Source organism: Coregonus lavaretus (assembly GCF_964263955.1).
Source record: "Coregonus lavaretus genome assembly, chromosome: 23".
NCBI lineage: Eukaryota > Metazoa > Chordata > Actinopteri > Salmoniformes > Salmonidae > Coregonus > Coregonus lavaretus.
Genome location: NC_140010.1, coordinates 21,497,954 through 21,514,241, shown reverse-complemented (window position 1 = coordinate 21,514,241; position 16,288 = coordinate 21,497,954). Strand labels below are relative to the sequence as shown.

Genomic DNA, 16,288 nt, shown 5'->3' with positions numbered 1-16,288 from the left:
TTCCACAGGGATGCTGGCCCATGTTGACTCCAATGCTTTCAACAGTTGTGTCAAGTTGGCTGGATGGTCTTTGGGTGGTGGATCATTCTTTTTATTTTTATTTTATTTTATATTTTATAAACAATACAATACATACACACACACAAACGACATCACACAAACATCAACTACATCACACCTGTCCAGACCCACTAGCACACACCCCCATCTCTAGTGCCCACATGGCCTCAAACTATACCATTTTGTTTCTGTTCGTAGCCCATGCACTTTCAATATTTAAATAATAACTTATTCGATTTTTCCATTGTGTTAATGATGGCGGATTGATAGATTTTTAGTATATGTTTTTTCAAGATGAGTGATGAGAAGAGAATCGTCCAACCCATCGGGTATCTCACTACACCCCCTTATGCCATGTCTTGGAATATGCAGACAGACGGATTGAAAGTATGTTTACATTGTAATACTTCTGACAGCCAACTTTCTAGCTCTGCCCACAACTTCCAGACTGTATAGCATTCCCAGAAAGCATGGATTATTGAGTCCTTAGATTTACACTTAAGACATGACCCTGCCGTTGTGCTATAGAATTTGTGAATTCTGTCTCTTGTAAATTCTATACATTAGTTTATACTGGATCAAACGTACATTTTAGTTAACTGTAATTTTGTTAGTTATGCTCCAACCTCCCCTCCATCTTGTGCCAACATCAGTTCTTTTTAAGTCTTGGTTCCAATAGTTTATATTTTTTTCTGAGATTGTTGTTTGGATATGCTCTCTGCAAGGTTTTGTATATCTTCCCTATCATATTAACATAATTTCTGACTCACATAAGATTCCCTCAAGGTTGCTCTGATGTCCAAAAGATTTCCTGTTACCAAGTCATTTACGGTTTCTATGCCTTTACGGTTTCTATGGTTGACCATTCCTGATACACACGGGAAACTGTTGCGCCTGGCACCTACTACCTACCATACCCCGTTCAAAGGCACTTAAATACACTGCTCAAAAAAATTAAGGGAACACTTAAACGACACAATGTAACTCCAAGTCAATCACACTTCTGTGAAATCAAACTGTCCACTTAGGAAGCAACACTGATTGACAATACATTTCACATGCTGTTGTGCAAATGGAATAGACAACAGGTGGAAATTATAGGCAATTAGAAAGACACCCCCAATAAAGGACTGGTTTTGCAGGTGGTGACCACAGACCACTTCTCAGTTCCTATGCTTCCTGGCTGATGTTTTGGTCACTTTTGAATGCTGGCGGTGCTTTCACTCTAGTGGTAGCATGAGACGGAGTCTACAACCCACACAAGTGGCTCAGGTAGTGCAGCTCATCCAGGATGGCACATCAATGCGAGCTGTGGCAAGAAGGTTTGCTGTGTCTGTCAGCGTAGTGTCCAGAGCATGGAGGTGCTACCAGGAGACAGGCCAGTACATCAGGAGACGTGGAGGAGGCCGTAGGAGGGCAACAACCCAGCAGCAGGACTGCTACCTCCGCCTTTGTGCAAGGAGGAGCAGGAGGAGCACTGCCAGAGCCCTGCAAAATGACCTCCAGCAGGCCACAAATGTTCATGTGTCTGCTCAAACGGTCAGAAACAGACTCCATGAGGGTGGTATGAGGGCCCGACGTCCACAGGTGGGGGTTGTGCTTACAGCCCAACACCATGCAGGACGTTTGGCATTTGCCAGAGAACACCAAGATTGGCAAATTTGCCACTGGCGCCCTGTGCTCTTCACAGATGAAAGTAGGTTCACACTGAGCACGTGACAGACGTGACAGAGTCTGGAGACGCCATGGAGAATGTTCTGCTGCCTGCAACATCCTCCAGCATGAACGGTTTGGCGGTGGGTCAGTCATGGTGTGGGGTGGCATTTCTTTGGGGGGCCGCACAGCCCTCCATGTGCTCGCCAGAGGTAGCCTGACTGCCATTAGGTACCGAGATGAGATCCTCAGACCCCTTGTGAGACCATATGCTGGTGCGGTTGGCCCTGGGTTCCTCCTAATGCAAGACAATGCTAGACCTCATGTGGCTGGAGTGTGTCAGCAGTTCCTGCAAGAGGAAGGCATTGATGCTATGGACTGGCCCGCCCGTTCCCCAGACCTGAATCCAATTGAGCACATCTGGGACATCATGTCTCTCTCCATCCACCAACACCACGTTGCACCACAGACTGTCCAGGAGTTGGCGGATGCTTTAGTCCAGGTCTGGGAGGAGATCCCTCAGGAGACCATCCGCCACCTCATCAGGAGCATGCCCAGGCATTGTAGGGAGGTCATACAGGCACATGGAGGCCACACACACTACTGAGCCTCATTTTGACTTGTTTTAAGGACATTACATCAAAGTTGGATCAGCCTGTAGTGTAGTTTTCCACTTTAATTTTGAGGGTGACTCCAAATCCAGACCTCCATGGGTTGATAAATTTGATTTCCATTGATCATTTTTGTGTGATTTTGTTGTCAGCACATTCAACTATATAAAGAAAAAAGTATTTAATAAGATTATTTCGTTCATTCAGATCTAGGATGTGTTATTTTAGTGTTCCCTTAATTTTTTTGAGCAGTGTATTTTGTCTTGCCCATTCACCCTCTCAATGGCACACATACACAATCCATATCGCAATTGTCTGAAAGGCTTAAAATCCTTCTTTAACCTCTTAAGGATCGGACCATTTTTTCCAATTTTCGCCTAAAATGACATACCCAAATCTAACTGCCTGTAGCTCAGGACCTGAAGCAAGGATATGCATATTCTTGATACCATTTGAAAGGAAACACTTTGAAGTTTGTGGAAATGTGAAATTAATGTAAGAGAATATAACACATTAGATCTGGTAAAAGATAATAGAAACAAAAAAACGTGTTTTGTTTTGTTTTTTTGTTCCATCATCTTTGAAATGCAAGAGAAAGGCCACAATATAATATTGCAGTTTAGGCGCAATTTAGATTGCAGTGTGTGTGCAAAGTTTCAGATTGATCCAGTGAAGCATTGCAATACTGGACTATTTTGTATGAAGTCTGCCCAAATGTGCCGAATTGGTCAATTGATACATTTTCAAGGACATAACTATAGAGAACATACAAAAATGATATGGTAATACAAAATGTAAGTTTACACACTGATGGATCATTAGCTTATACACTAACTTTCACACATCTAGATGGCCGGGCGGGGTGGGTGTGGAGCAGAGACAGCAGGGATGCAATCTGTAGAACCCAGTTCCTACATTTGAATATAAAAATGGATTTTATTGAACAAAACTATGCTACATTTTATCTCTGGGACCCTTAGGATGACAAATCAGAGCAAGATTACTGAATGTAAGTACATTATTTACCTTCAGAGGTGAATGTATCAAACCAGTTGCCGTGATAACTTTTTTGTTGTTGTGCACTCTCCTCAAACAATAGCATGGTATTTTTTCATTGTAATAGCTACTGTAAATTGGACAGTGCAGTTAGATTAACAATAATTTAACCTTTCTGCCCATATAAGACATGTCTATGTCCTGGAAAGTTTGCTGTTACTTACATTCACAAAGCGTCTCAGAGTAGAAGTGCTGATCTAGAATCAGTTTTGCCTTTTAAATCGTAATGAACACGAGGGTGGCCCTGATCCTAGATCAATCAGTACTTCTCTGAGACACTTTGTGAATAAGGGACAGAGTTTGCGCAAAGCAGGCCATACAGTAGTCTACATACACACACAAGGTTCCATACTTTTGACACCATCTAGTGGAATTGACTGATACTTACAGTAAAGCAGCTCAACAGATACGATTAACTCTTCCGAGTCGGCGAACGCTTCGGCGCGTTCAAATCGCGGGCCGGCTTTAGGACCGCGCAGCATCCAAACCAAGTGACGCAGAGGGCTGCCGTCGATTTCATGCAGAAATGGAGACCCGAAGCTACGTTTTGAGTGTTTGTTTCATGTAAATACACCAACTAAAACCAAAGTTATGATAATTTCAATTCCATGAAAAAAGTGCGTCAAAATATGCGCTCTTTTATGAGCGCTTTGCATTTATTATAATAACTTTGTCGTCTTTTGTGATAAAAAGGAACGGAAAAAAACGTGTGCTTGTGCTAACCCGGTTCTTCAGGATGCACACGAGTATATAAGCATTCATTCCCATGACAACTAGCCATTGCGAAAGAACGAACGAGAGGAATTAGTTCAGTTCATGAGTAGTTTTGGAGAGTTTTTCACGAGTTAGTATTTCAATTGTTAGTATTTCAAGAGTTTTATTGTCAGCAGTATCGTTTTTGTGAAGCAATATGAGGCGCACACTTCACGTTGAACAAGCCGTCGACTTGTTATTCCAAATGAGCGATGAAGAAACTTTGGAAAGTTCGTCGTCAGACAATGAGAGTGGCCAGGATGACTTCGAGGACCCTGATTTTGTTGCTGAAAACGTGAGGTAAGAAGACAAACATTTTTCTAAAATGAATTTGTTTTATTGCTTTCGTTTATCTTACTATAGTATTCTATTCTACTTCACTGTAGTGCAAATGCCAATGAACATCTTGAACTTTGAATAATCTTGAATCCGTTTACCTGTTTTGTATAGTGACGACGACGACGACGAGCAGCCTGGGCCATCAACAGCCCCCACCCCCACAACAAGCCGACGGAGGCCATCACAGAGGGGGCGTGGAAGGAAGGATCAGGCCAAGACCAGGTCAAGATCTCCAGCCCAGTCAGCAGCACAGCCAGAACAGAGCTCTGAGCCATGGAAAACAGAGACTGATCCTGACACTGCCCCACAAGCCAGTAGGTTCATGCCCCGCAGACCACCAGGAGCCCAGGTGGATTTGCATTCAGGGCACACACCAAAGGACCTCTTCCTGCTCTACTTCGCCGCAGATACAATGAGGACAATCTGCAGAAACACCAACAAACAGGCAGCAAGAAATCAGCAGAAGGGGAGCAAATATCAGTGGACTGACGTTGATGTGGAGGAACTGCACAGATTTCTGGGTCTCCTCATCTACACATTTTTTTACATTTTACATTTTAGTCATTTAGCAGACGCTCTTATCCAGAGCGACTTACAGTTAGTGAATCAAACCCACAACCCTGGCGTTGCAAACGCCATGCTCTATCAACTGAGCTACGTCCCTGCCGGCCATTCCCTCCCCTACCCTGGACGACACTGGGCCAATTGTGCGCCGCCCATGAGTCTCCCGGTCGCGGCCGGCTGCGACAGAGCCTGGATTCGAACCAGGATCTCTAGTGGCACAGTTAGCACTGCGATGCAGTGCCTTAGACCACTGCGCCACTCAGGAGGTGGCGCAGTGGTCACCTCATTGGTGACTCTGCCTAGTATCCAGGACTACTGGAAACAAAGCCACATATTGTCTGTTTCATTGCCAGCGAAGGTCATGCCAAGAGACAGATTCCGGTCCATCTCATGGAACATCCACCTAAGTGATCCAGAGGAGGATGTCATAAATGACCAGCGCAAAGGTACACCCCAGCATGACAAACTGTTCAGGGTCAAACCTCTGATGGACGACATTCGCACTGCCTGCCAGGCTCATTACCATCCTAAGAAGGAACTGTCAGTCGACGAGAGGATGGTGGCTACAAAAGCCAAAACTGGCATGACCCAGTACATGAAGGACAAGCCTAACAAATGGGGGATCAAGCTCTTTGTGTTGGCAGAGTCTAACAATGGCTACACTCTAAACTTCAACGTGTATGTTGGGAAAGCACACACACCCAGCGTGCATGGACTTTCATATGATGCTGTTATGGACCTCATTCAGCCATCACATCTTGGTACAGGATACCATATTTATATGGACAATTTCTACACCAGCCCAAAACTGTTCCTGAGTTTGGGAAGTATGAAGTTTGGAGCCTGTGGGACCTACAGAAGCAACAGAAAAGGGTGTCCTAGTGGCAGAGAAAATGCCCTCACCAGCAAATCGAAGAGGGGGTCTGTGAGATGGATCAGAGAGGATCGCCTGGTCTTTGTGAAGTGGATGGATACGCGGGAGGTGTCGGTGTGCTCCACAATCCACCCAGCGTTTTCGGGCGAGACAATCAAGAGGAAGGTGAAGGAAGGACCTGGACGCTGGGTAGCAAAAGACATTCCCTGCCCTACCCCCATCATGGCCTACAATAAGTACATGGGAGGGGTTGACCTGTCAGACCAGCTTCTCCAGTATTACTCAACCCATCGCAGAACTGCTCGCTGGTACCGTACCCTCTTCCTGCATTTTTTGGACATGGGAACAACAAATGCATACATCCTGCACTGTGACATCAGTGCGACCCAACAGGTCACACCCATGACGCACAAGAACTTTGTGGCAGAACTTGTGGCCCAGCTGTGCGGAGTGACCCAGACAGGGGTTCCACTTCAAAAAAGCACCAGCCATGTTTCTGTGGCCATTGCCAATGTTGCAGAGGCCAAAGACAAAGCCACAGCAGGCCGCAGGGTTTGTCAACGCTGTAAACAAGTTGACAAGAAGAGGTTTGTCACACCATGGAAGTGCAAGGCCTGTGATGTGGCTCTCTGTGTCATTGTGGACAGGAACTGTTTTGAAGAGTGGCACAAATAGGGTAAAGGCCAGTGGCTATACCTACTTTTTTTGTAAATAGTTGTGTATTGCTTGTATATATCTCAAGAATACTTTTATATGTTCATATTTGCACTTTGTGGTTCAATTTGAAGCTTTTTTTTTCATTTTGGACAGAAACTGTTTTGAGGAGTGGCACAAAAAGGTTTAGGGTTAGAATAGAAGAAAAACGCCAGTGGTTATACCTACTTTTTATTGTAAATAGTTATTTATTGCTTGTATATATCACCAAAATACTTTTATATGTTCATATTTGCACCTTGTGGTTCAATTTGAAGCTTTTTAAATGCTTGGTTCTGTCACGGACAGAAGAGGACCCAAGAGCGCAAGTTCAAATTCAGAGTTCTTTATTGAAGGTTTCAGGCGGGAAGAGGAGTGCCAGGGGTGTCAGGGGTTCCAGGGGTGCTTGGGGCTCTGGGGTTTTTCAGGGTCCTGTGGGTACCTGTGCTCCGGGGGTCACCAAATGTCCGGGGGTGTCCAGTCCAAATGCTTAGTGTGTGTGTTCCCCAGTGATGGAGCGGCGTATCGGGCTGAGGGTGGTGAAGCGTCTGGGCACGCTCATCTGGTGGTCGGAGACCTGGGGGAACACACACACAACAGCAATATGAATGGCAGGCAGAAGTACAGATCAGGGCTGGGCAAATATCGTGGTGAGAGACAGAAGGCAGAATCGAGTTACCGGAGGGGCTGAAGATCGGAGAGTAGTCGAGGTCCAGAAGGCAGGTCGGGATAGACGGGGCAGTAGAACAAGGAGGCAGTCAAGAAAGGATCGGTATCACAAACAGGAGTCAGAGCGCAGACAGGCAGGTTACTGGTCCGGGTTTGAAGACGATCTGACAGGGCTTGGCTGAAAAACAGGGCTTGATATACTGGGAGAGGTTAGTGGGGAAATGCAGTTCAGCTGGCAGAGTAATTAGAACAGAGTGAGGCAAGGTGAGGATGGTGAGTGGGAAATGCAGTGCAGCTGGCCAGGTAACAAGAGCAGAGCAGGGCGGAGCCAGGTGGAGCTCGTTAGGCAGAGTAGGGAGAGAGTGAGCAGAGTGGCAGAGAATTGAATGCAATTAATGTTGCTACCAGGGAGAGAGAGTGCTCATGACAGGACCCCCCCTCCAAGGGACGGCCCCAGAAGTCCCAAGAACAACATCATGCCGGGAGGGTGGAGGGGAGCAGGCGGCGGGTCAGAACTCCTCCGAGCGGTCCGAGTGAATCTCCTCATCCTCAGAAGGAGCTGGAGGGTCACGGTCGGGAGACAGGACAGGCACTGAGACAGGAGCAGGGTCAGGCACAGGACAGGAAGCAGGGCGGGCAGGACGGCTAGGAACCCCTCTTGGACGGCCCCTACGGATTGCAGGCTGATCAGGATGTAGTCGGTGGAAGTCAGTGATAAGGGTCCGGTCCACTATCCTCCTGGCCGGGATCCAGGTCCTCTCCTCTGGACCATATCCCTCCCAGTCAACGAGGTACTGGAGACCCCTACCCCTTCGCCTAGAGCGGAGCAGCCGCCGGACGGTGAAGACAGGACCGCCATCTACGAGGCGCGGAGGAGGTGGCGCCGGAGCTGCAGGGACCAGGGGACTTTCATGGACCGGCTTGACCTTGGAGACGTGGAAGGTGGGGTGGACCCGCATGGAAGCGGGCAACTGAAGTCGGACCGCCGTTGGACTGATGACTTTCTGCACAGGAAAAGGACCAATGAAGCGAGGGGCCAGCTTTCGTGATTCAACCCGCAGCGGCAGATCCCGGGCAGACAGCCAGACCTTCTGACCAACCCGGTAAGTAGGTGCTGGGGTCCTCCGTCGGTTGGCACCGACGGCGTAGCTGGTTCCAGACTTCAGGAGCACAGTGCGAGCCTGGGCCCAAGTGCGGCGGCAGCGGCGGGCATACGCAAGAGCAGACGGACAGGTGGCATCCGCCTCCTGGCTGGCAAACAGTGGAGGTTGATACCCGTAGACACACTGAAAGGGGGAGAGCCCGGTGGAGGAACTGGTGAGTGAATTATGGGCATATTCCACCCAGAGCAGGTGTTGAGCCCAGGCCCGGGGATTTTGGGAAGCCACACACCTCAGTGCCTTCTCCAGCTCCTGGTTCATGCGTTCAGTCTGGCCGTTTGACTGCGGGTGGAATCCAGACGATAGGCTGGCGGTGGCCCCAAGGAGATGACAGAACTCCTTCCAAAAGGTTGCTGAGAATTGCGGGCCCCGGTCTGACACTATATCCTGGGGTAGGCCATGGATACGAAACACATGTTCCAGGACCACCTGGGAGGTCTCTTTAGCAGAGGGTAGTTTGGGAAGGGGCACGAAGTGGGTCATCTTACTAAAGCGGTCAACAATGGTAAGGATGACTGTGTGTCCGTCAGAGGGCGGAAGGCCCGTAACAAAGTCCAGTGAAACGTGGGACCAGGGCCTCTTGGGTATGAGTAGGGGTTGCAGCAACCCAGCAGGAGGCTGGTTGGGGGTCTTGTTTCGGTTACAAGTGGGACAAGCTCGGATGAATTCTCGGACATCCCGTCTCATCCGCCGCCACCAGAACCGCTGGCGGACCAGATGAAGGGTGCGAGTGATGCCGGGATGACAGGCCAGACGGGATTCGTGCCCCCACTGAATCACAGGTGACCTGAGATTTGCTGGAACAAACAGACGGTTGGGGGCGCTGGTGCTTGGACCTGGCTGGTCCCGAAGAGCCTCCATGACCTGCTTCTCGATCTCCCAGGTGAGGGCCGCTACGACCAAGTGGCTGGGAAGAATGGGGACTGTCATGGCGGTGGTCTCGTCCTTCTGAAACATCCGGGAAAGAGCATCAGGTTTGATGTTGCGAGATCCCGGGCGGTAGGAGAGCGTGAAATTGAAGCGCGTAAAGAACAGAGACCACCGCTGTTGACGGGAGTTCAGCCTCCTGGCTGTTTGGATATACTCCAGGTTCTTGTGGTCTGTCCACACTACGAATGGTTCCTTTGACCCCTCTAACCAGTGCCGCCATTCTTCAAGGGCGAGCTTGACAGCCAACAGCTCGCGGTTCCCAATGTCGTAGTTGCATTCGGCAGGGGTTAGCCGACGGGAGTAGAAGGCACAGGGGTGCATCTTGCCATCCTCAGCTGCTCTTTGAGAAAGCACTGCACCCACTCCCACGTCCGAAGCATCTACCTCCACCACAAACTGCCTTGCTGCATCTGGCATCTGGAGGATGGGAGCAGAAGTGAAACATGTCTTGAGGATATTGAAGGCCTTATCAGCAGCTGATGTCCATTGGTACGGTTGTTTAGTGCTGGTTAGCGCCGTGAGGGGTGCAGCCACTGTGCTATAGTTTCTGATGAATCTCCTATAAAAGTTGGCAAAGCCCAGGAACTGTTGCAACTTTTTCCGAGACTCAGGAACTGGCCAGGAAGTGACAGCCGACACCTTCGTGAGATCCATCTGAATGCTGCCCTCGGTCACCACATACCCCAGGAATGAAACGGTTTTGGCATGGAACTCGCACTTCTCTGCCTTCACGAAAAGAGAGTTCTCCAGCAGGCGGCGCAGGACCAACTGGACGTGGTGCGTGTGTTCTGACAGAGTCTTTGAGAATATTAAAATATCGTCAAGGTACACAAATACGAACGTATTTAGCATGTCCCTGAGGATATCATTCACTAGGGCTTGAAAAACTGCTGGGGCATTGGTGAGGCCGAAGGGCATGACGAGATATTCATAGTGGCCGGTTGGTGTGTTGAACGCTGTCTTCCATTCGTCTCCCTCCCTCATCCGCACCAGATGGTAGGCATTGCGAAGGTCCAGCTTTGTGAATACAGTGGCTCCCTGCAGCAGTTCGAAGGCAGACGAAAGTAAGGGCAGTGGGTAGCGATTCTTAACCGTGATGTCGTTCAGACCCCGGTAATCTATGCATGGACGAAGAGAACCGTCCTTCTTGCCGACAAAGAAGAATCCCGCTCCTGCGGGGGAAGATGACGGTCTAATTATCCCGGCGGCAAGAGAGTCATTAATGTAGTCCTCCATGGCCTTTCTTTCCGGGGCTGACAGTGAATACAGACGACCCTTGGGAGGTGCTGTGCCAGGCAGGAGATCAATCGCGCAGTCATAGGGTCTGTGTGGGGGTAGAGATGTCGCCTTGGATTTGTTGAACACCTCTTTCAGGCTGTGGTAACAGGCCGGAACATTGGATATGTCGGGGGTAGCGCTAGATCTTTCCCGGTGAACGGGCAGGGTGGCCCCCCTTAAACAGGTCTGGTGACAACTCCTTCCCCACTCACGGACTGTTCCTGTCTCCCAGTCGATGTGGGGGTTGTGCTGACGGAGCCACGGGTATCCAAGAATGAGTGGTTGGCCAGGTGAGTGTAGGAGGTGAAACTGGATGGACTCCTGGTGGTTTCCTGACAGCAGGATTGTCACAGGGGCGGAGATATGAGTGACAGTGCCAAGATGATGCCCATCCAGGGCTCGTGCAGGAATGGGTTGTGTCAGTTGATGATGGTTCACGCCCAGTTGCTGTGCAAGCTCAGGGTCCATGATGTTTGCTTCGGCTCCGGAATCCACAAGGGCGGCCAATGTATGAGTCTTGTCAGAAAGCTGAAGGCGGAGATGAAGCAGGGTCTTTCGGATGGAGGGAGACTGAAGGCTTGTTGAGCTCACCCGGATCTCCCCTACACCTGGTGAGCTGCGGCTTTTGCCGGACAAGTGGCGACACGGTGATTTTCGCCACCACAGTAGAGGCAAAGGTTGGAGCTTAGACGGCGCCGACGCTCCTCGGGAGTCAGAGAGGCACGGCCAATCTCCATGGGCTCAGGCTGATTGAGTTGGCTATGGGACTTGACAGGCAGGGGCTGGACAGAAGCGGTATCGACCCGAGTGCGGATGGCAGGTTGACTGAGACGGCCCTTCTCCCTCCTCCGGGTCTGTATACGGCGGTCAATGCGGACGGCAAGGTCAATGGCGGCATCAAGCGTTGAGGGCGGGTCATGGGAAACAAGCTCGTCTTTGATATAGTCCGCCAGGCTATGGAGGAAGGCTTGCACCAGTGCCTCTGGGTTAAACGAGCTTTGACTGGCCAGGGTACGAAAGTCAATGGAGAAGTCTGCCACTGTCCGATTGCCCTGACGGATGGTGAGCAGAGCTTGTGACGCTTCGGCTGTTGGCGAGCCTAGGTCAAAGACCTTTAACATCTCCTCCTCAAAGGCACTGAAGGAGGCACAGGCTGGGGTTTGCCGGTCGAATTCCGCCGTTCCCCACAACCGAGCTCGACCGGTGAGATGTGTGATGACATACCCCACCTTGGCTCCCTCTGTTGAGAAAGTCCTGGGCTGTAGTGCAAACTGGATTCGGCAGCTGCTCAAGAATGGTCTTACTTGCTTCTGGTTGCCATCAAAATGTTCCGGGTTCCCAATCTTTGGTTCAGGAGCGTGGGGATCTGGTGGCAGCACTGCCGGGCCTGCAGCATTGGGACCTCCAGCGGAGGGATGAAGGAGTGTCGGTGGTACAGGAACAGAAGGACCAGGGGGGGGTGCAGGTGGAGTAGCCGGGTTTGAGAGTAGTTGCAGGGCTTGGGCTAGCTGTTGTTGCTGCAGTTGGAACTGTTGTTGCTGCTGTTGGAACTGTTGTTGCTGCTGGTTGAATAGCTGGAGAAGGGAAGCGATGTCGCCAGCCATCCGATTTATGTCTCCCTCAGAGCGTTCCAGCCGCTGTAGGGCAGTCATCTCTGGCTCTTCTTCCATCGTGGTCAGGGAGTGCGCTGGGTCCATGATGGTCAGATCGTTCTGTCACGGACAGAAGAGGACCCAAGAGCGCAAGTTCAAATTCAGAGTTCTTTATTGAAGGTTTCAGGCGGGAAGAGGAGTGCCAGGGGTGTCAGGGGTTCCAGGGGTGCTTGGGGCTCTGGGGTTTTTCAGGGTCCTGTGGGTACCTGTGCTCCGGGGGTCACCAAATGTCCGGGGGTGTCCAGTCCAAATGCTTAGTGTGTGTGTTCCCCAGTGATGGAGCGGCGTATCGGGCTGAGGGTGGTGAAGCGTCTGGGCACGCTCATCTGGTGGTCGGAGACCTGGGGGAACACACACACAACAGCAATATGAATGGCAGGCAGAAGTACAGATCAGGGCTGGGCAAATATCGTGGTGAGAGACAGAAGGCAGAATCGAGTTACCGGAGGGGCTGAAGATCGGAGAGTAGTCGAGGTCCAGAAGGCAGGTCGGGATAGACGGGGCAGTAGAACAAGGAGGCAGTCAAGAAAGGATCGGTATCACAAACAGGAGTCAGAGCGCAGACAGGCAGGTTACTGGTCCGGGTTTGAAGACGATCTGACAGGGCTTGGCTGAAAAACAGGGCTTGATATACTGGGAGAGGTTAGTGGGGAAATGCAGTTCAGCTGGCAGAGTAATTAGAACAGAGTGAGGCAAGGTGAGGATGGTGAGTGGGAAATGCAGTGCAGCTGGCCAGGTAACAAGAGCAGAGCAGGGCGGAGCCAGGTGGAGCTCGTTAGGCAGAGTAGGGAGAGAGTGAGCAGAGTGGCAGAGAATTGAATGCAATTAATGTTGCTACCAGGGAGAGAGAGTGCTCATGACAGGTTCACCATGTTTGAGGGTTTTACAATAAAAAAACCATCTTTTTTCTAAACGGACTTTGTGTTTTCTGTGTGTGTTTGGGTCCAGTGTGTTGAAATAGTATGTCAAAGTGAAAAACTTACTAACAGATCATATAGGTGAGGTTGTGCTGAAAAAAAAGATACCCAACATTGGTCTGGTAAACATTTCTTTATGTAGTATATCAGGGCAAAATTGAAGGTACCCAAAAACGGCCAAAAAAGCTCCAGACTCCGAAGAGTTAACTAATGCTATTTTTCCTCTGAAAGAGCAGTTTATTAAATTGGAAGCTTTTCAATAGATTTTTACAAATTCATTAGCATCATTCGAAATCACACAATACAATCAACAGTAATCATACAACACATAATACATCATGCACATAGTGGACCTCATTAATCTCTTATAATTTGACTGTGCAGCCATTTGTTTTTCTATGAAAACAAGTTATTATTTTTCAGTGACTCTATTTTCAAGTATTGTCATGTTATTTAATTGTCAATTTCATATTAATTGTATGAGGCCTGCAGTTTCAAGCGTAAACAGATAGTGTCACTGTTGCAAATTTTATCAAGCTACAGTAAACGTGCCCATTACACCATAACACTGTTTGTTTTACAAAACAGTTCAGACATGAGAGAAATGGCTTTGTGATGCTCACTGAGGTCCACTATGTGCATGATGTATTATGTGTTGTATGATTACTGTTTTCTTTGATTCTCCAGACAACCCTCTCCTATCCAACAAGGTCACAGTAACAATCAATGTGCTGGATGTCAACGAGTTCCCTCCAGAGTTCGCCATTCCCTTTGACACTTTTGTCTGTGAAAAAGCAAAAGTAGGCCAGGCAAGTACAGCTCCTCTATGATAAAGTGTGTGTGTGTGTGTGTGTGTGTGTGTGTGTGTGTGTGTGTGTGTGTGTGTGTGTGTGTGTGTGTGTGTGTGTGTGTGTGTGTGTGTGTGTGTGTGTGTGTGTGTGTGTGTGTGTGTGTGTGTGTGTGTGTGTGTGTGTGTGTGTGTGTGTGTGTGTGTGCGTGCGAGCGTGCGAGAGAGAGAATGAAAGAGAAATATAATAATTGTGATAATTGTCTCTCCACTTGCTTCTGTGCATATATTGTAGTTTAAAGCTCTTTGTGCTTTACCAGGTAATTCAGACCATCAGTGCTATGGACAAGGATCTTCCCGCTGTTGGACAGAAGTTATTCTTCAAGTCCCCCAGGGAAATCAGAAACCGAAATTTCACTGTGCGAGACTTTGGAAGTAAGCCACATTATTTTTTTCAGAGAAATAATGGAAGGGATACAAGAGAGCAAGAGATGGAGAGAAGGTGAAGGAGGGGATAGAGAGAGAGATGGAGTGAGAGTTGGAGAGAAGGTGAAGGAGGGAATATAGAGAGAGATGGAGTGAGAGATGTATAGAAAGTGAAGGAGGGGATAGAGAGAGATGGAGTGGGAGATGGAGAGAAGGTGAAAGAGGAGATAGAGAGAGATGGAGAGAAGGTGAAGGAGGGGATAGAGAGAGAGATGGAGTGAAGGTGGAGGAGGGGATAGAGAGAGAGATGGAGTGAAAGATGGTGAGAAGGTGAAGGAGGGAAAGAGAGAGAGGAAGAGAGAGGCGAGAGAGGGATAATTAAACAGTTGTGGCACGTTCAGTAAGGATCTTTGTATAAAGTCTATTGAAAGTATATACAGACTATTTATTATGATGCCGTGCCAGTGACTCGCTTCAAATCTGTTTTCTTGATACTAGCTCCCTACAATATCCACTAACAATTGGTATAGAATACGTTTAGAGTTTTTTGTCACAACCCAGGGGACGCCAGGGTGAAATTGTTTACATTGAGCAAACCCATACAGCCTTACCACCTCACCATCCTCAGTTAGTATTTTTCTAACACAGTAACACATAAATATTAGGGCTGATTCAGAGAGACAGCAGCGCTCATGGCCATCACAGCAAACAGGCACAAGGTGTGCTATAATGGCTCCTACCTTGTCAAATGAGATCATTGTCCAGCCAGGCAGAGGTAATGCTGTGTGACAGAGTCAGTTCACCACCACTATCCTGGTGCTGGAGAGGAGGCAAGGCACATCTCGACACGTCGTCTCTGTAAAAACACCAGGCCTGTGTTTGTTTCTCAGAGCCGTGCATTGTTCTGCTGGCCCTTTTTTGTTTAGTTTTTTTGTACATTCTAAGTACTCGCCTTCACCTTATTTCAAATAAGGCACTTGGCGAACAGCAAAAGCTGTAAAAGTGACATTCTAGATACAAGACCGGCAGCGATGGAAATCTTTAGTATGGGCCCTATATTTCTCCCTAAACGAAGAAGATTAAGTAAGAACTGCAGGTTCATGCTCTACAACATCCGTAGAGTACGACCTTTCCTCACACAGGAAGTGGCGCAGGTCCTAATCCAGGCACTCGTCACATCCCGTCTGTACTACTGCAACACTCTGTTGGCTGGGCTCCCCGCTTGTGCCATCAAACTCCTGCAACTTATCCAGAACGCCGCAGCCCGTCTGATGTTCAACCTTCCCATGTTCTCCCATGTCACCCCACTCCTCCGTACGCTCCATTGGCATCCAGTCAAAGCTTGCATCCACTAGAAGACCATGACTCTTGCATAGAGAGCAGCAAGGGGAACTGCCCCTCCCTACCTTTAGGCTATGTTCAAACCCTACACCCCACCCAAGCATTCTATTCTGACACCTCTGTTCTCTTGGCCGTCCCACCCCTACAGGAGGTCAGCTCCTGCTCAGCCCAGTTAAAGCTCTTCTCTGTCCTGGCACCCAAATGGTGGAACTACAGTGCCTTGCAAAAGTATTCATCCCCATTGGCATTTTTCCTATTTTATTGCATTAACCCTGTAATTTAAATGGATTTTTATTTGGATTTCATGTAATGGACATAAACAAAATAGTCAGAATTGGTGAAGTGAAATGAAAAAAATAACTTGTTTCAAAGAATTCAACAAAAAAAAGCCATTGCTTAAATTAAAAAAAATAAGGAAACACGTTTGGTGTTCACCAAAAGGCATGTGGGAGACTCCCCAAACATATGGAAGAAGGTACTCTGGTCAGATGAGACAAAAGTTTAGCTTTTTGGCCATCAAGGAAA

General features: G+C 48.6%; 1 protein-coding gene across 1 annotated transcript in view; it reads left to right on the top strand.

Moving 5' to 3' along the window:
- LOC311150443 (cadherin-12-like) overlaps positions 1-16,288 on the top strand; it is a gene marked incomplete at both ends in the record, with an annotated part of 54,564 nt that overhangs the window by 35,515 nt on the left and 2,761 nt on the right. Inside the window, 2 exons of the mRNA XM_084187930.1 lie at positions 13,897-14,018; positions 14,317-14,431. Coding sequence (XP_084044056.1) covers positions 13,897-14,018; positions 14,317-14,431 — 237 coding nt within the window. The remainder of the gene's footprint in view (positions 1-13,896; positions 14,019-14,316; positions 14,432-16,288) is intronic.